The sequence below is a fragment of the Gadus macrocephalus genome, chromosome 3, assembly GCF_031168955.1.
Source record: "Gadus macrocephalus chromosome 3, ASM3116895v1".
Lineage (NCBI taxonomy): Eukaryota > Metazoa > Chordata > Actinopteri > Gadiformes > Gadidae > Gadus > Gadus macrocephalus.
In genome coordinates this window covers 7,895,772-7,915,401 of record NC_082384.1, presented here as the reverse complement: position 1 = coordinate 7,915,401, position 19,630 = coordinate 7,895,772, and the positions used below count along the sequence as shown (strand labels likewise).

The 19,630-nt window shown below is 44.5% G+C and overlaps 1 protein-coding gene across 3 annotated transcripts in view; it reads left to right on the top strand.

The window, feature by feature from the left end:
• Positions 1 to 19,630, top strand: part of rhbdl3 (rhomboid, veinlet-like 3 (Drosophila)) — a 49,028-nt gene that overhangs the window by 15,793 nt on the left and 13,605 nt on the right. For 2 of the 3 annotated variants that reach the window (XM_060046934.1, XM_060046935.1), the window contains one exon: positions 15,613 to 15,771. In XM_060046934.1, the coding sequence (XP_059902917.1) occupies positions 15,613 to 15,771 (159 nt within the window). Of the gene's footprint in view, positions 1 to 9,730; positions 10,098 to 15,612; positions 15,772 to 19,630 lie in introns of those variants that run through there. The other variant, XM_060046937.1, reaches the window with a different exon arrangement.

Genomic DNA, 19,630 nt, shown 5'->3' with positions numbered 1-19,630 from the left:
GTATGTGTGTGTGTGTTTGTGTGTTTTTCTATGCGTGTGTTTGTTTGTACCGCTTGTGAGCGTCTTGGAAATCCTTGCATGTTTGCACCTGCTCAAGCCATCATCATCACCTCCCACGCCCACATCTGTTGCTTAGCTACAGGGCAGTTGGCAAGGAAACGCTGACAGGCTAGGCTAATCTGTCACCGGCTCGGACGAGGCATGTGGGCGTCCGGTCCGTCATGAAAGCCAGATGACCAAACATTGATTCCCCTGAACCCCAAACCAGCCAGTGTGACTTCTTAATGGACCCACCATCTAACAACACCACACTTACCACACGGTTTAGCTAAGGTCCTCTGAACATGATTCCCCAACTACCTTGCTTTCCTGAAAAGATGAAACCTCTCTAATTATATACTAATACAATTACTAATAATATTATCAAATGTCGTATAATGACCATTATATATATTTAAAGCTAACCCTCTTCCCTAAAGTTTTGGGTTTCCAGTGATTCATGACATTTGGAAGCTTACCAGTGACCGTATAGATATGTTTTTGTGCACCACATGAGTGTGTGCAACAAATATGCTCCTTTGAGGTTCTGCGGTTGTACGCCTGTCTATTGTGCTGGTGTTGTTGGTGTCTGGATAGCCTTAGGTTAACAGTAGCCAATTATCAGAAAGTCGTTTCTTGTGCTGCGACAGACTACTGTTCAGTTTTAAGATGCAAAGCCACGATTATTGAAAGAACCTAGACTAAATTATGACCCAGTGTATTTCTGGGTCTCAGAAACAGGATTTTACCTACTTCCTGGGGTCGCAATGTGCTTTGGAAGATATGCTGATGATCCGCATATGATCATTATCCCGGGCTGCATCATGCTAGTTTGTTTATCCAAGGTTAAATAAACTTTTTAATCCTCAAAATATCCACGTCTATCAATGTTCTGGTGTAGGCTGGTCTCTCTGCTGTCATCCCAGCTGTAACCACAAACCAATAGTCTCCAAAGATAGAATGGATGTGTCTCCCTGCATCACTGATTTATACCATGTATGAAGCAAACAATTGACCCCAGACTGTATTTAAATTTGATGCAAACGTCTATAAGGTAAGAAGTCTATTCGTTTTGCTGAAGGACTTCTAGGGACTAGAATTAGACTCTTCATATGACCTGCTAGAGGAGGTACATTTTGGTGATTAACAAAGTACCTTTTGTGAACAGAGATTGTTGTTTAAGGATTAAACCCCACCAACACTGTCCAGTTATTCGGGCCGGTTATGTGTGTCAGATAACATTGTATAATATAATTATCATATATAATATGTATCTTATTCCATTCGTGTGTTGTTTGATTTGCGACACTGGGGCACCAAGACCATTTTAATGTTGGATACTTTTCTTGTCGAAAAGTATTGTAGGGCAACAGGTGCAAGATCAGAGAAATGGATGACGGCCTCTCATAAACAAAGGGCTGATGCAGGCAGTTGTATACCCTGGGTGGGTAATGGGAGAGAGAGAGAGGAAGTAGATTAGACTGCATGCGAGGGGAAAAAAGCAATTACCTGTGCCAGACTACGACTACATCCCTTCATCACGGAGAAGGAAGGAGTCGAGGGGAGAAACCCTGAGATGAAAGGCAAGAATTGGAGAGGAAGGAGAGGTAATACAGGGCTGGATACTGTACAGGCACATGCAAACAGATTTTATACACATGGCTATTTAACAGGCAAGCTCTCTTACTATTTGGGCTCTTGGTGTAGTCAGTGTAAATTACAACGCCTCTTTGTATGTGTTTTTCTTTCATTAACATTTTTAAGCCCCTTCATAAGAAGTGGTTAGTTAGTTCAGTAACCCTTGAGATCAAAGCCAGCAACGTACAGTGTGACTTCTCTGGATTTACGGTGTAATATTTTTTTACTGAGAACAGTTCCAATACTTATCATACTAAAGGTACTGGGGAACATGATGTGAAGTTATAGAATAAGGGGGTAACAATTTGGATTTTACTACTGTAGTTATTTAATTATTACAGGGTATGTGACATACTGAGCAATAATCCGGACGTTTGGGAGGAATTTAGAGAGAATTGAACTCCTGAATACCTATTCTATTATTTCAGGGTACATTATGACCATAAACCTGGCTGTTTCAGGGAACATGGTGGGATGAGTACTGCATCATGTCATTTTTATTTTAAGATGACCTTGCTACTAACGAACAGGTCAAACAACTATATTGTTCCTTTATTATATTGGGGTACTTAGCCACGTGTTTAGCGTAACGATCCTGTCGGATCAACGGCGAAAATCTATTTTTCTGCAAAAATCTCTGCTTGTGCAAACTCTTCTTGGTTAATAGTTGCTATTGACTCTATTTCAGCAATAACTTCACTTATGGCCGTGTTGACTTTACTAATGTTAACGTTACTGCTTCTATCTATGGGAGTTGCCATGACTGTTTTGCCAGCGGCAGCCTGTATATTACGAATTTTCCTACGACGCAGTCCCTGATAGGCCCGGCATGACGTCAGTGAGGTCACGTGATCCGGACGGTCTCCAGGCTCATACATCTGTGCATTTACTTCAGAGCAACAATCCAGGGGACAGTGTATTGTCATGGATACTGCCAGTAACTTCATAACTGGATTCTCGTCCACTGCCTTGTGGCTCATCCTGCCATCAGCGGACAGAATTCTCCCAACCTAGATTTCAGTCACTTGTGTTTCAGTGTAACCATGTTGAACATTTTTAAGATGTTTAAATTTCTTCTTCTTGACTGTGGCAATTGTGTTAACAGCTTTTCAGGTTGCAAGCGTATAATTTTTCAGTTCTGATCATGGTCTCCTTTCATTCCTGGATATAAATACAATAGATATATAAACACAATGTAATCACATCGTTGTATATGGTTAATATATAGAAGACTGTGCAGTTAATTTAGTTTGTTCTTCGAATTGTGAATCCTACTACATTTCAAACCAACTGTTGGTCTAGACAGAAAACAGGATAACTATTGTTTTCTGTAGTAACAGAGTAAGTTAGATATATGCGTTTTTAGTTGTTACAGTTAGTTAAACGGTAAGTACCGGCTATGCAGCTGTAATCTGAGGCAATGTTGGTTAAAGGCCACATGCAAAGATTATACCGTAATCTTTCTCTCTCTGGCTCTCTCTATCTCTGTCGCTTTTCCTCCATGTCGTTCCATCTCTCTGTCTGTCTTTCTCTGTCTCTCTTTCTCTGTCTGTCTCTCTGTCTGCCTTTCTCTGGCTCTTTCTTTCCTCTCTCTTTCTCTCTCTGACTGTCTCGCTCTCTGTGTCTCTCTGTCTCTCTCTCTCTCTCTCTCTCTCTCTCTCTCTCTCTCTCTCTCTCTCTCTCTCTCTCTCTCTCTCTCTCTCTCTCTCTCTCTGTATCATGCTCTGTGTCACACTATTGGTCTCTCTGTCACTCTCTCAGGCTGTCTTGAGTCTGTGTCTCTCTCTCTTTCTTTCTGCCTCTATCTCTGTCTCAGAGATAGAGAGATAAAGACAGTCTCCTCATACAATATGACTTTAGAAATAACAAGTTCAAGTCTATGATGTCTACCCCCTCCTCCTCCTGTCCCACTGCCACATGCACTCCTCCCCCAGAATGTATTTTCTGAAAGCCTTGGTGAGGGGACCCTCCTGGGTATTATGCAGGGCCGAGGAGAGATTTGACAGGAGTGGGAGTCAGCTGGATAGCAATGAAGTGCTGTTTTAATAAACACTACTCTAACCAGGGAACTGGCCATGCACACATTCTGCCTGTTTATTTTACTTGGTGTTGATTTAAAAATGGAAACGCTTCTTTTTTTTTATGGACAGATTAAGACCATAAAAGTTGTACATTATGTTTACATGTTACAATAAAATATTGACATAATGATCATGAATTGGGGCTGGACGACGGATCTTTTCCTCCAGAATCCTTGTCAACATCACATGTGTGGTCTTGCTCATTAATGGTCGAAATATCTGGCATCTTAATTGTGTCCTAATCTTAGATCCAGCCATCCTACTATGGCATAGCTGAAAATTCAGAGCCTGTGCCGGAAACAAGAAAACTTTAGGGGCGGACTATCACTTTGTCCCATGTTTCGTTGCAGAAATATTCAACCAACATTTGGGGAACCTTGCAAAACAAAGCTTTCAGAAAGGGAATATAAATAAGTGTATATATTTTCTACATGGGCCAGTCTACACTGGGATGAATTTAAACCTTTAGTGATTTATTTTAGTGTTTAATCCTGCCCACGTTTTTTTTTTCCTTTTTGTTAGATTTCATCTTATTTCAAAGCTGTTATTCAGAGACTTTGCATTTTTTCGTCGTAGTAGTAATTCTTGAAGTGGAAATCAAGGCAGCTTGACGGGTTGGATCAGAGGGTCGAATAGATGGTTTATCCAGGATGTAATACAACAAGGTACAGACTAATAATCGAATAATTGAATAATCGATAGTTTAGGTTGGTGAGGAGCAGTCTCCAGATGTGTTTCTTGGCTGTCGATCCCTCTTCTCACCGGGCGAGTATTATACAAAAGGAAAAACCACATAAGAACAGAGGCAGTCTCTCCCTTGATAAGGTATATAATCCTGGCTATGACCCAGACGGCCTGGGACCGGCCATTTGGTTTGTCCTCGTAGGGACATAAACAAATGGAGGATTTTTGGAAATATCTCCTGGTATCAGTTGGAGAGGCACTGGCTTGTCCCCACACTCTACACTAAACACCAAACTGTTTATAGCCAATTACGAGCTTACATAACACTGCTTCCATCAACATGATTGGTCTAAAGAAATATGAACAGAAAGAAAAAGAAGACACCCATATTTGAGATTGTCTGCCACCAGCCTTTGTGATCTAAAGTCTGATTTGTGAGACTTGTGTCCTTACCCCACTACATCACTGATGTACTCCTCATCCTTAATAACACCCTCACAATAATCTGATTGGATATGTCTTCATATATACATTTAAGTTAAAACTAAGCTTGAATACTAAGTTGTTTATATCGCATTAGATATGTCTACGATAAGGTATTGGAATCAAATTTGGTTGTGAATTGTTATATATTTTGAAATAGTTATGTTTAGGTCTACCTATTTGGTTAGAAACCTTAACGTTCTGCCAATGGTTTGTTGTGGTTCAGGTTAGTGAAAGGGTCTTTTCTAAGGCGCATTCAAGCAGCACTCAAAGGTAGATGCATGCACTTACAAAGATTTGTTACCTCTGTTGCAAAGGACTTTCAGCCCGGTACCGGAAAATATACCTTCAGTCTTGAGTCAGAGCCTTCTAGGTAAGAGCTGGTACAACCTGAGCTGCTGTCAGACATCTCAGTGGAAGAGAGACAGAGAATAGACAGAGAGAACCAAGCAGCAATTAGATTTCAACTTTGACGTTCTCTTTGAACTGACTGAACCGACCTATGGTCATTGGTCCATTTCTCCTGGGCTTTCTTTGTATTCTCCTTTAACAGAAATCCAACCTGACAAGGAGGAGTCACACACCACACAGCCTGCTCTTGCTGTTGTGATTGTGTGTGTATGTGTGATTGTGTGTGTGTGTGTGTGTGTGTGTGTGTGTGTGTGTGTATGTGTGATTGTGTGTGTGTGTGTGTGTGTGTGTGTGTGTGTGTGTGTGTGTGTGTGTGTGTGTGTGTGTGTGTGTGTGTGTGTGTGTGTGTGTGTGTGTGTGTGTGTGTGTGTGTGCGTGCGTGCGTGCGTGCGTGCGTGCGTGCGTGCGTGCGTGCGTGCGTGCGTGCGTGCGTGCGTGCGTGCGTGCGTGCGTGCGTGCGTGCGTGCGTGCGTGCGTGCGTGCGTGCGTGCGTGCGTGCGTGCGTGCGTGCGTGCGTGCGTGCGTGCGTGCGTGCGTGCGTGCGTGCGTGCGTGCGTGCGTGCGTGCGTGCGTGCGTGCGTGCGTGCGTGCGTGCGTGCGTGCGTGCGTGCGTGCGTGCGTGCGTGCGTGCGTGCGTGCGTGCGTGCGTGCGTGCGTGCGTGCGTGCGTGCGTGCGTGCGTGCGTGCGTGCGTGCGTGCGTGCGTGCGTGCGTGCGTGCGTGCGTGCGTGCGTGCGTGCGTGCGTGCGTGCGTGCGTGCGTGCGTGCGTGCGTGCGTGCGTGCGTGCGTGCGTGCGTGCGTGCGTGCGTGCGTGCGTGCGTGCGTGCGTGCGTGCGTGCGTGCGTGCGTGCGTGCGTGCGTGCGTGCGTGCGTGCGTGCGTGCGTGCGTGCGTGCGTGCGTGCGTGCGTGCGTGCGTGCGTGCGTGCGTGCGCGCGCGCGCGCGCGCGCGCGCGCGCGCGTGTGTGGGGGGGGGGGGGTGTTGGCCAGCATTGAATGCAGTGTGCTTGGTCTTTCCTGTGTAATGGCGTGATTAGCAGAAAGCCCTAACGAGCTGCTGTCTCCCTAACGATGTAGGTTTTAATTAGACCTGCTAATTAAGGGAGGCAATGTTCCGGCTTTGTGTACAGAAAGAACCGTGAGGGCGTTCACTAAATGACCGCTTTTGTGTGAGTGTGAGTGTGTGTGTGTGGGGGGGGGTGGGTGTGTGTGTGTCTGTCTGTGTCTGTGCTTGTGTGTGTGTTCCCTTGTTTGTATGTGGGGGGCTGAAACATATTGTTGATCAAAGCAAACAGAGAGAGCAACAATCCACATCAATCATAAAGCTAATTCATTGATTAGCCTAACCCGAAGAGGACAGAGAAAAGTCCATTATGTTCAAGAAACTGGCAGACATAAATAATAATGCAGTGTCTAGGGCTTTGTATGTGTGTGTGTGTTTAAATATGCCAGGAGGGTTCTGTTATGGCCCCCGATGGCTTCCCCACAGTGCTACGGCTCTAAGGAACATGCTTGCCGTGGTTATGTGCCGCAGTGACTGACTGGCTTTCCTTCAACAGTGACATAGATGCTTCCCCTGCAGTCCTTCTCTGACTGAACCGCTATGTATACATCTGTCTCTCCGCCGCAATTTCCATCTCACCTCTGTCCCCGCAACACTTTCTAATTTCAGACGGATTCAAAGGGAACTGGTTTTGTTGCAAAATGAAGCGACAGCATCCCATAAGGAAAGACTGACATCACTATTGTTAGCATAAGTACAAAATCCTCTGTTCCAATCATCAGAAGGGGAGAACACTTGAAGTCTCAAGTGTCTTTCAAGTTTTTTCAAGTGCTTTGTGTTGGATGAAGGTACAAGCTGGCGTAGGACAAAATGTGAAATTAAATTAACTTTGAGTTCCTCTCTGAAGGTGTTGTGTTGTCGTGTTTTTATATTAGTGTGATGGTACATGTATGCTGGCTATTTCATTAACACTGGGACACTGGGAATGATTTTGAGTTGGAGGATAAATCACAAAAAGGATGCTAGGTTATTCTGGCCTCTGAGTCAGCAGGGAACACATAGATGCTGTTTTGATGACACCCCAGATTATAGCAACAACACAGTCTGGGCAGGCATGCCAGACAATTACACTGCTGGCTGTCCTGTTTGAGAGGCCACACTGATTATTTAGAGCATGATAAGCATAATACAGAAAATAATGGTATATAATAGAGAAAAGCACACACATCATTTGTATTATTTCATTAGTGTCTTGTGACGCATAGATCACATGTGATCACAGGTGAACCTCCGTTCAGAACTATGATGCATAAAGTTGTGCACAAGCTAGTGTTTCTCAAGGTGGGAGGCGCGTCTCCCTCGGGAGGAGCCCGGGTACTGCAGGCGGGGAGGACGGGATGCTTTTATGTGGGAGGGGGGAGAGCTCAATTGCACACTGTATAACAACAAAGCAGAGGCACCCGACAATTAGAAATGTGTTGGATGAGCCCAAGAGCTGTGAAAATAAATGACCGCCGAAGCTGACGTGAATTAGGAATTAGGATATGACCGTGGCCCTCGTGCACGGCAAGCTTACATTTCACGCACGCGCGCACGTGCGCACGCACGCACACACGCACACACGCACGAGAGCTAGGCGAAGAAGGCCAACATAGGCACTAATTAAATGTGTGATTATGATATGATTCACAATTAAGTTAGCCTCAGAACTCAATCACTAGTAGTATTTTAGTATTATAATGATATCCTGTCCCCTTATCTCTATATTCAGCTTACTTAGGGCTGCTTTCTTTCTCAGGGCCATGATTGGACAATGTGGTAAATTCGGCCCTAAATACCTCCAGACTCTTCCGCCCACCTCCGCAGCCGTTCACTGTGGCTAGAGAGTGGATTCAGGCTGTGATACTGTTCCACTTAAGTGCCTGGACACTGACCCCAACTGTTCTAGGGTCAAAGATCACTGGCAGCCCTGTGGTTGAACTACGCCTGACATCCGTCTTCAAGTCGATCACATTTTCTCCAGTGACCTGTCGCATCTCCCTCTTTCTGTTTGGTCTGAAGTGGTTTGGGAGGGGTGGGGCTGGCTGGGCAGTAACAATGCATGTGTCTCATTGTCTGCAAATAGATTATACCCAACCAATAGACAACTGGCAAAAGGTCCTTGCCTTGCCTGTGATCTGGCGAGTAGATTGGACCACACAAAAGGGGAGATCAAAGGACATTATTAATGATAGCTTTGCTGTTGCAATTTTCTTCTCTGAGAAAGAGAACATCTGAAAGGAGACTAATACTCAACATTCTCTCACTGAATAGGACTTGATTTCAGATTGTAGCTCTTAGACCTCTTTAAGGATGTTAGTCTGGCTCTATCTCATAGCAGTGGCCTTGGCTGCTATGGGTACTCCCATAACGGGAGTCTAGCACAGGAGTATTGCTATGTCTCCCCAGGCTTTTAATATGCAGCTTTATTAAAATGAGGCAACAGAGCAGCTATCTCTTTTAGCCACCCCCACCCCGTTCTCTTCCTCCTCCTCCTCCTCCTCCTCCTCCTCCTCATAGTTCAGCCAGGCTTAAGAGATGCCCTATAATGTAGCCTTTATTGTGTGGCATTAGGTCGGCTGCAGGATTAACACTGTTTGTGTGTGTGTGTGTGTGTGTGTGTGTGTGTGTGTGTGTGTGTGTGTGTGTGTGTGTGTGTGTGTGTGTGTGTGTGTGTGTGTGTGTGTGAAGCCTTTGTTTCAACATCTTTAATCACAATAACATGGTTCAGGGGATTACGGCAGATTGAGATGACTGGATCACAGACCCCTTTTCTTTAATAAAATCAGCCCTTGTTGTCACTATTACACCAAGTAGCTTAATGTTTGACTCTGTGTGTAACTTCCTTTATGACCCCAGAGAGGTAACAACACTGCAGTAACCTGTTAGATACCAGCATCATACCGTGTACTGCAACTTTATCCCGTCCCCTCAGAGGAACTGGGCTTTAAGCTTATATTTGGGGACCCTTGCATGAAATCACTTTTCGGGGGGCCCATTTGGGAGAGGGAAGTGGGGGTGTCTGACTTTGTACACTGCCCTTTCAAACCACCCAGGCTGAGCACTATGGGGAGTGTGCAGTCAACTATAACAGCCATTTCTGGGGAATGGTTAAAAAAGAACATTTCAAACTTTAATACAGTTACCTTGAACTATACAGTAGGCTTTTGTGTTGAAAGTGGGCCTTCTAGAATAGATGGAATTTAGAAGAAGACGAAGGGATTCCTGAGATTGGGGGAGAGTGAGTTTCAATGGGCAGCCATGGGGGGGGGGGGGGGGGGGCTTAATGTAGGCTCTCGGGTGCTGTGCGTTTGTGTGAGTGTGTTGGCAAGGGGGGGGGGGGGGGTCTGAGATGAACCGTAATCCTCCAGTGTCTGGGTGAATGACTGTTACCAGGCTCACACAGGGACAGAGCCACCGAGAGATCCACACATGATCACATTTTACACACAAACAAACACACACACACACACACACACACACACACACACACACACACACACACACACACACACACACACACACACACACACACACACACTAAAGCACACACACACACACACACACACACACACACACACACACACACACACACACACACACACACACACACACACACACACTAAAGCACACACACACTGGGGAAACAGTACTTGGCTGACATCAATTCGACATGAGAAAATGCCCTCGCCAGAAACTAGCTGATTTGCTGCAAGATAAGGTTATTCTGTTCTGTTCTGTTTATTGTCTAACTGTGTCTCTAACTGTGTATCTAACTGTTTATCTAATTGTGTATCCAACTGTGTCTCTAACTGGTTATCTAACCGGTTATCTAACTGGTTATCTAACTGTGTCTCTAACTGGTTATCTAGCTGTGTGTCTAACTGGTTATCTAGCTGTGTATCTAACTGTGTCTCTAACTGGTTATCTAGCTGTGTGTCTAACTGGTTATCTAGCTGTGTATCTAACTGTGTCTCTTACGGTGTATCTAGCTATGTATCTAAGTGTCTCTCTAACCGGTTATCTAACTGTGTGTCTAACAGTACATCTAACTGTGATTCTTACTTTGTATCTAACTGGGATGGAGCTTGGGTGATGCTGAGGTGGTTATCTGAGCTGGTTATCTAGCGGTGTATCTAGCTGTTTATCTAACTGTGTATCTAACAGTACGTCTAACTGTGATTCTTACTTTGTATCTAACTGGGATGGAGCTTGGGTGATGCTGAGGTAATTTGATAATTGAGAAGATCATGAAGTGATGCTATTGTTGGCAAAGAGGTTCCAGTATAAACACTTTTGAACAATGTCACTGGTCGTTTGGTAGTCTTTAGTTGTTGAATTTCATTAAGCTGCATAGTTTACTTTTGGTGCATGATAACGAATTAGTGTTACAAAATTACATTTAAACTGTACCTGATAACCTTTGGTGCCTTGGCACTGTGAGCCAACGCTATACATATTAAATAACCTTACCATGAATATATCATTAGAAAATGATTGATTAGTGAGAGGGAAGACTGGCTTTAGCTCAAGGATGCTTACATGTAAACGCTGAGGATCGATCCCAGACTCTTTTGTTTGGGCGGTCTGGGGTCTGTGGTCTCATGTTCTGTCCGGGATGAGCTGCTGTCTCAAGTACCTCACCCAGATTGGGATGATCATGGCTGAATATTGTGTAGAATGTGAGTAAAGTTGCATAGCTCACGGTTGTTTTGCCAGTAGGAGTGCATGTATGTGGGTGGGGAGGGGATGCAGGGGATTAGTGGTCAGTGAGTGGATAACTGCTCAGATGTTATGGGTGGTAGGCAGATGCCGGGATTACTGTATATTTTGACATCCATAAATTTAGGTTTTCAAATAAGGTTTCTTCGAGGCCATCAAATTGAACCAAAGATCAAGCTTCTTAGGTAATTCCCCATTTATATCTGGACTTTACTATATTTTTTGTGGATTCATTATTATATAAGTATTTTATTTCTTATGTATTTATTAATTTCACAGCGTGCCTTGGCTATTATTGGATGATATCATACAAATAGTGGATACTGTGGACCTGACATTTGGCATTTTGGGCAGAAATATGACTAGGATTGGTTGAGATACAATACTCTCATTCAGCCACAGTGCAGTTGCATAAATCAGGTGTCCTATGATGTAGGCTTGACGTATGGTATTGCAGTTTCAACAATTATTCTAAGAACAAATGTAGAAAAGTCGCCAAATGTCAAGTTGGTTTTTATGACTACTGTATCAGATTCTGGTCAAAGTAATTGTCGGCCCTACTATAAATCATGTGAACTCTCTGCTGTCACTGACCTGATCGCTATCAGTTTATCTCTCTGGGAAAGTTATTTCTCAGTGGAGGGAGGAAAGTATTGCTGCCTGGTGGTTAGCGAACACTGCAGAAGATAACAGGGGCCACATGTCCTTCTGCTCCTTTAGCACAGAGCACTCTCTGCATCCCTTCCTGGACTCATACCGGCCAACAACCACCATATGGCTCACAAACACACACATGCACACGCATATAAACATGCTCACACAGACATAGACACGCACGCTCACACACACGTGTTCCTAGTTCAGATGACCGAGAGTTGGCTGCAAGGCTTAGTTTGTAACTGTTCATATCATTGTTCTTGGATGCAACATATGTATACACACACACACACACACACACACACACACACACACACACACACACACACACACACACACACACACACACACACACACACACACACACACACACACACACACACACACACACACACAAATACACATATGCAAGCCAATCACATATCCTCAAATATACACCGAGAAAAAAAGCAGTCAGTGTGCGAGCGCCTGTCCGCCTCAGTGTTCCAAGTCTTCCTTCCCAGAAAAGCAGTCTCTGCAACTGGAAGGAGAGGTGATGGTGTGGATATCCTACAGCTCCCAAAGATTAATTATTACAGCTTAGTGAAAATATAAGTAGGTGTCTATGGCGACACATTAGTGCCATAATTCACTAATGTGATAAAAGATGCATTCGGGCGTATTATATTATTCCACACGCGTAGATATTAACTGCGAGCGCGCAAATGATCTCTGCGCGCGCAAACAGCCTCTCGCGCGCGCAAATTACCTCAGCGCGCGCAAAAAAGCCTCTCGCGCGTAACAGCCTCTCGCGAAAGATGTTTTTACGCTCGCTCGAATTTAATTTTGGCACTATGGGGGAGGGAACCAAGGCAGGGCGGGCTTTCCTATGATTGGCCGTTTCTGAAGCGCGATATTTGATTGACACCCTCCTCAGCCTTCCTCTCATTCAATTCTGAATTGTACAGTAAATAGCTGAAACGATAGTTACGTATTGTAACTCTAGATTCTATGAGTATAGGCGCAGCCTTTTAAGGCTATTGCTATTGGGTTATCCCTAGGCGTGAGCCGTAGCACTGAAAAATGTGTAATCCCCGACCACCAACCGCGTGGGCCTCAATTACGTCCGCGTGCGGCGTGCCTCAACGACGTCCGCATTTCGCAGATATAGGCTAGTCGGGCGCCTTCCTTGGGAGGTGTTTCAGGCACGTCCAGTGGGGAGGAGACCTCGGGGAAGACCCAGGACTAGGTGGAGAGATTATATCTCAACACTGGCCTGGGAACGCCTCGGGATCCCCCCGTCAGAGCTGGTCAATGTGGCCCGGGAAAGGGAAGTCTGGGGCCCCCTGCTTGAGCTGCTCCCCCCGCGACCCGACCCCGGATAAGCGGACGAAAATGAGATGAGAAATGAGATGAGTCGGGCGCCGGCGGACGTTCTGCTCCCAATAAACAGCTTTTCTTCAGCTATTTAAAGGACAATGAGGCCGACACTTAAAAGGCTGCGCCTATACTCATAGAATCTGGAGTTACAATACGTATATCGTTTCAGCCATTTACTGAACAATTCAGAATTGAATGAGAGGAGGGCTGAGGAGGGCTGTCAATCAAATATCGCGCTTCAGAAACGGCCAATCATAGGAAAGCCAGCCCTGCCTTGGTTCCCTCCCCCATAGTGCCAAAATTAAATTCGAGCGAGCGTAAAAACATCTTTCGCGAGAGGCTGTTACGCGCGAGAGGCTGTTTTGCGCGCGCTGAGGTAATTTGCGCGCGCGAGAGGCTGTTTTGCGCGCGCAGAGGTAATTTGCGCGCGCGCAGAGATCATTTGCGCGCTCGCAGTTAATATCTACGCGTGTGGAATAATATAATACGCCCGAATGCATCTTTTATCACATTAGTGAATTATGGCACTAATGTGTCGCCATAGGTGTCTCATATATATATATATATATATATATATATATATATATATATATATATATATATATATAAAGAGAGAGAGAGAGAGAGAGAGAGAAATCAGTTAGTTGCTCTTTCGCTCTAAAGGGTTAGGCAAACCTGTCATGTTTTCACCGTTTATATATCTGGAGATATTGAGCACATTCCATGCACTTATTTATGAAACGATTGAAGGAATCTCAGAATAGCATCATTGTGGTACTTGTGAATCCCACTCTGAGCTGTGCTCGCTATACCTCCAGCCTGAGGTTGCACTGGCTGAAATGTTTGCATATTAACTTTTTATATTTTTGTTTTGTATTTGTCTTCTGTAATTTATGGACCTGAGTCTGATATAAAGTTTTCATATCATAACACACCATATCATACTTTCCAAACACGGCCTTATGTTGTTCAAATCTCAAGTCAATCAGAGTGATGCACTTGCTGTCTTCGCTTTTGACAAATCTGTTCTCCGACAAAAACCTAATCTCCTTAGGAAGCAGCTTTCCTTGCTAATTTCTGTTGATCTGTTAATATCACTATTCAGTCTATTTCTGATTAGGGCTGTTTTGACCTTCTCTCTTTAATTTCTACACATTTCTAATTCAGCAGACGGCAGGCCTTTTTTGTCTTGAACTGAAACTCCCTCCCCCAAGCATTGATTAGTCCTAGCGCTTTATTTTGGAAAAAGCTTTCAACGGGCTGGAGGCCCGGTCCATCTGGAGAGAGAAACTGACAACCAGTGAGATCTGGACCGTGTCATGAGGCTAGGTTCCAGTGGCGATACAACCCTCCTTATCCATGTCTTAAGGCCTCTGTTAATGGCACACTCGTTGAGCTAGGGAGGACCACAACTTACAGGACCTGACCCGTTTATCTTGTGTATCCTTTATCAAGGTTATGGCTTTTGTGGAAAAAACACTCCTTACTTGTGGCTTGTGTTCATTTTATAAGTGATAACCCAATCATTTAATTTAAATGATTCAATTTAAATGATGTATGGAGGAAGGAACATCTGTTTCATATAAAACCGCTCTGACTATGAAAGCAACCAAGGCAGGTTATTGTGTTCAGTTACAATTGCATTCGCTTTATCTCAAATTAAATAGTCTATTCTGTTCTTTATTCATCTGTTTAGTAATATGTGAAAAAGTGTATCAATATTAACTTAACCTGTTTGTGCAGGAGAGCTGAGAAACCCCAAAGCGCTCACCAGTTTAGCTTATTACTTTAAATATTTTTGTTTCCTTAATATAATTAAATCAAAAAGGGAAGAACAGAATAATAATTAGAGTTGTAAAGTAAACGCACAAACACATAACACACACTGAGCAAATTGACTATGACTCAGTAGTGACAGTGATGGAAAGGTTTTGATAGAGAGAGGACCGGTATTCTAAAGTATTGGTCCCCTGTTTTTGATGTCATATCTTCCAAGAGTTGTGTGATAATAGCGTAGAGGAATATCCTTTGCTTGTCTTGTTGAATATGAATGGACCTCAGAGTTCCTTAAAAATAAGATTTAATATTCTACTTTTATTCTATTCTGTACTAAAGTGATGGACAAGAGAAGTTCAGGGTTATCAATGTGTGCATTGAGCATCATCAGGGACGCTGCAGCTGATGGAAGCTATGGCCTTTTACACTGTGAGCAAATACCAACTGCACACAATTGTGAGGTGCTTCAGACCACAACGGAACCATTCAGTAGCGTTGTCCAGTCAACTCAGTCTTTCAAAGACTGACTTTATTAGCTGAAAAGCTAGCCTTCAAGATATTAAGTAGGTGTGGGGTGGATTCATCCCTCTGTGACATAGTATGTTTATATTACGCGTTTAGAGCCGGTTGTCCATCACTTTAATAATGTAATTAATGTTACTGAGATAGCGATACATGGACACATTATTCACATTATTGTGTTTGTGTGTGTCTCTCTGCAGTATGACCCGGAGAGCTCTGGTTTCATCAGCACTGAGCGGTTCCGGGACCTTCTGGCGACTCATGGGTCAGAGCTGGACCCCCACAAACTGGAGGTCCTGCTGGCGCTGGCTGATAACAACGCGGACGGAAAGATCTGCTACCAGGACTTTGTCAACCTGGTGAGAGTCAGCTAGCACACTCACACACACAGACACAGGCAGGCATGAATGCATACAAAGGCACACACACACACACACACACACACACACACACACACACACACACACACATATACACACACACACACACACACACACACACACACACACACACACACACACACACACACACACACACACACACACACACACACACACACACACACACACACACACACATACAAAGGAACACCTACTGCAGTGTTATGTTATATGTCCAACTACTAAGACTCCGGATGTTGTCATTGTTAAGTTTTGTCATTGAACCACAGTGTCCTACGTATCTTCTTAATGGGGTACAGGTGGAGGTGGGCTACAGGTGGAGGTGAGGTGGAGGTTGGGTACAGGTGGGGTACAGGTGGAGGTTGGATAGTCAATGAAATAGTACATTTTCTAACTCTCTTAAGAGGTTAATAGCAAAGCAGTGAGCGCTCACTGTTCCCATCGAAGAGTCATATTCCTGTACCACCTGTTCTTCATTTTCTCGTGGCTTATAGCCAACTTCCTTTTAGAGATGGATACACCATTCTTCCTCACTGCTCAGGATGGACTGTTTTGAGTCGTGTTGAATGGAGAGTCTTTCACTGGGTCCATCCAGTCTCTGTTCAGTCTATGGTTGTACTATCTTCATAATCTTCTTGTTTGTTTTCTTCCTCCTCCTTTGTGGTCTTTCTATCCAGCTCACTCTCTTAATGTTCTCTTGGTGTTCCTGCTTTCGGATCTTTCTGGTCGTGCCCCTGTTCCCTGTGTGGTGGTCTGTTGGCTGCCCACTGGGGCCGTTGAACTGGTTCTGCAGACCTTTGGGAGTGGGACATCTTGTGTGGTGAATAGGGACAGAGTGGAGGTTGTCTCTCTGCGATTCAGAACTTGTGTGTGGTCTGCGGATTAGTGGGAGTTCCTCTTTCTTGCTCTGTTCCTCTCATTTTGGCTCTCTCCTTTTGTCTCCTACACATTTTTTTCCAGTCTCTCACTGATTTGGCAGATGCTTTTACACAAAGCTCTCCTCTCTTCTTACCCGCAAGCTTCCGCCTTCTATCCATCTTATATCTCCTTTATTGTAATTATGTCTGAACTGCCCACCTACCCGGGTCAGGGTGATACAGCTGTGTCTATGTGTATATTTAGTGAATATTTGTCTTCTTGAACATTTGTAGCTATACCTATACATGCAGTTCTTTTCTCAGCCTTTGTTAGCTATTATTATTGTTGTTTGTCCATTCTCCTTTCAATAGAGGTGAGACGGAGAGAGGGGAGAGGTAGTGAGAGGCGGATTCTATACCAAAGTATCTGTGTTGGTCTGCCTCCCTTTCTCCTGCTCCTGTGTTTCCTCCCAGCTAATTGTGTCTCTGTCATTTCTTGTTTCTATCGGTATACACTCTTCTTTTCACCTTTCACCGACACGTTTCTTCACTAGCTCTCCGCGCTGCTTTCCTTCCCTTCGTTAATGTTTCTTCTTAACTGAAGTCGCCTTTCCCTTCCTCTTTTATCCTCATCTCCTCCTCTCTCCTCCTCTCCACTCCTCTCCTCTTTTATCCTCATCTCCTCCCCTCTTCTCTTCTCCTCTCCTATCCTCTGCTTTTCTCCTCTCCTCTCTCCTCCACCTATCCTCTCCTCTCTGACATTATTACCGGTACCCGAATAGATGCAAGATCAGTTATTCTTTGGTTTGGTTTCCTAAAAGAGGGAGGAAACAGCAATGGCCTCAAGACTGTCAAAGGAAGTAGAGTTCTAGAGGAATGTGTGTGTGTGTGTGTGTGTGTGTGTGTGTGTGTGTGTGTGTGTGTGTGTGTGTGTGTGTGTGTGTGTGTGTGTGTGTGTGTGTGTGTGTGTGTGTGTGTGTGTGTGTGTGTGTGTGTGTGTGAACATCTATGTTTATAATATCACTAGTGAGGTTGGGTTTTCTGTGTTTGCTGTGGGGTCTGACGGTTGGCGTGGTAACGCTGACTAACTTTCCCACACTTCTGTGCATGTGACATCAAGGCTTAAATAATTGGCTGGGCTTTATCTATTCTCTTGTGTAGAGAAACTAAAAGTCTAATTTAACTTCAATGTGGGTGCATTTAACCTGGTGTTTCCTGCTGCTTCATGGTGCCTTCTGTTTGCTCTTCCTAGGTACTTTTAGAATCTATCCCGGTTCCCATCTTTTTTCTCATTTGCCTACACTTTCAATGTTATTTGTAATTCAAACCTGGCAACAGGTTGAGCTTAGTTTGAAATACATCTATTGATGCACTTAGACACATCATCAGTGATGGAACCTGGGGTCATTGGGTGTTTCGGGTCTCGCAACATCATACACCCTCAACCAGGCAACCCAGCCGGGATTGATCAAGTCCCAACTTGTGTCTAAGTAGCATGTACCCACGGATCGCCCCTCTTGATCCACAGCCATCTAGAGGCCTTCTCAGCTGCCTCTGTGGTGGTCTTGATGGCCTTTCTCTGACGTGCACCTGTGACTCCAAGCATGCTGTATGCTTTGCAGAGAGATCGCGCTGCAAAGCCTCTACAGCCCACCTCTATTGGCACACACCGGGCACGCCACCCCCGTCTGCGGCACTCCTCCACTAAGTTGGCATACTTGGCACGCTTCCTCTCATTGGCCTCTTCCATGCGCTCCTCCCAGGGAACTGTCAGCTCCAGTAGGACCACCTGTTTGGTTGAATCTGAGAACAGAACTGTGTCTGGTCTCAGGGTGGTTTCCACGATGTGCTCTGGGAATCTGAGCTGCTTCCCCAGGTCGGCCTTCATCTGCCAGTCCGGTGCGGTTCCAAGGAGTCCCGCTGCCCCCCTTGGCTTGGGCTTAGGCTTCTCCCCTGCTCGAATGAAAGCAATCGCCTGCCTTGCTGGTCGGAGAGGCTTGTTCAGGGTGATGCTGGTGAAGATGGTTTCTGCTATCGCCTTCAGCACCTGGTCGTGGCGCCAAGTGTAGCAAATTATTTGTTGTTGTTGAAAAAGCAACGGTATCATGAGAAAACAAGTGAAATGCGCCAAGTGTAGCAAATTATTTGTTGTTGTTGAAAAAGTGACGGTATCTTGAGAAAACAAGTGAAATGCGAACATACATGCAAACATCTAAGTGACAACATATGTCACATAGATAGAGGTGGACCAACTCATATATATCAAAGATGCATTTCTCAATGTATCGGCTACGGGTTCGAGTATAAAATAGCTGCTTATTAAATCAAGGCAAATTATTATTATTTATTTTTTTTTACAGACTTTGAGTCCTCAAACTGTACTTAAGAAGGTTCCTGTTTACCAAAGGAAAACCCAAATCCTTTGTGTGTATTTGTGTGTGTGTGTATGTGTGAGAGAGAGAGAGAGAGAGAGAGAGAGAGAGAGAGAGAGAGAGAGAGAGAGAGAGAGAGAGAGAGAGAGAGAGAGAGAGAGAGAGAGAGAGAGAGAGAGAGAGAGAGAGAGAGAGAGAGAGAGAGAGAGAGAGAGAGAGAGAGAGAGAACGAGAACGAGGTTTGTGATTAACATTTTAGAGAGGAGCACAACTAGCCCTTTTGAAATACTATTATCAATCATTTAAATTTGACACCTTATTCTTTGACATTCTTTTCTTTTGTTTTTGAAGAACATGAGGATTAGTTTTACTCATCGCAGGGTGATTAACTATATTCATTTTAGCAGCAGGAGGGCACAATAGTTTCACGGCAGCTGCTGAAAGTGTTGGAGAATAATATAATGGCTTGGTGGTTGCTAGGTGACGACGTTGGTATTCTGGTCTGCAGTGGATATGCAAGCATGGTGTCTGTCACTGTGTTTGACCTGGACAGACTGTGTGTGTGTGTGTGTGTGTGTGTGTGTGTGT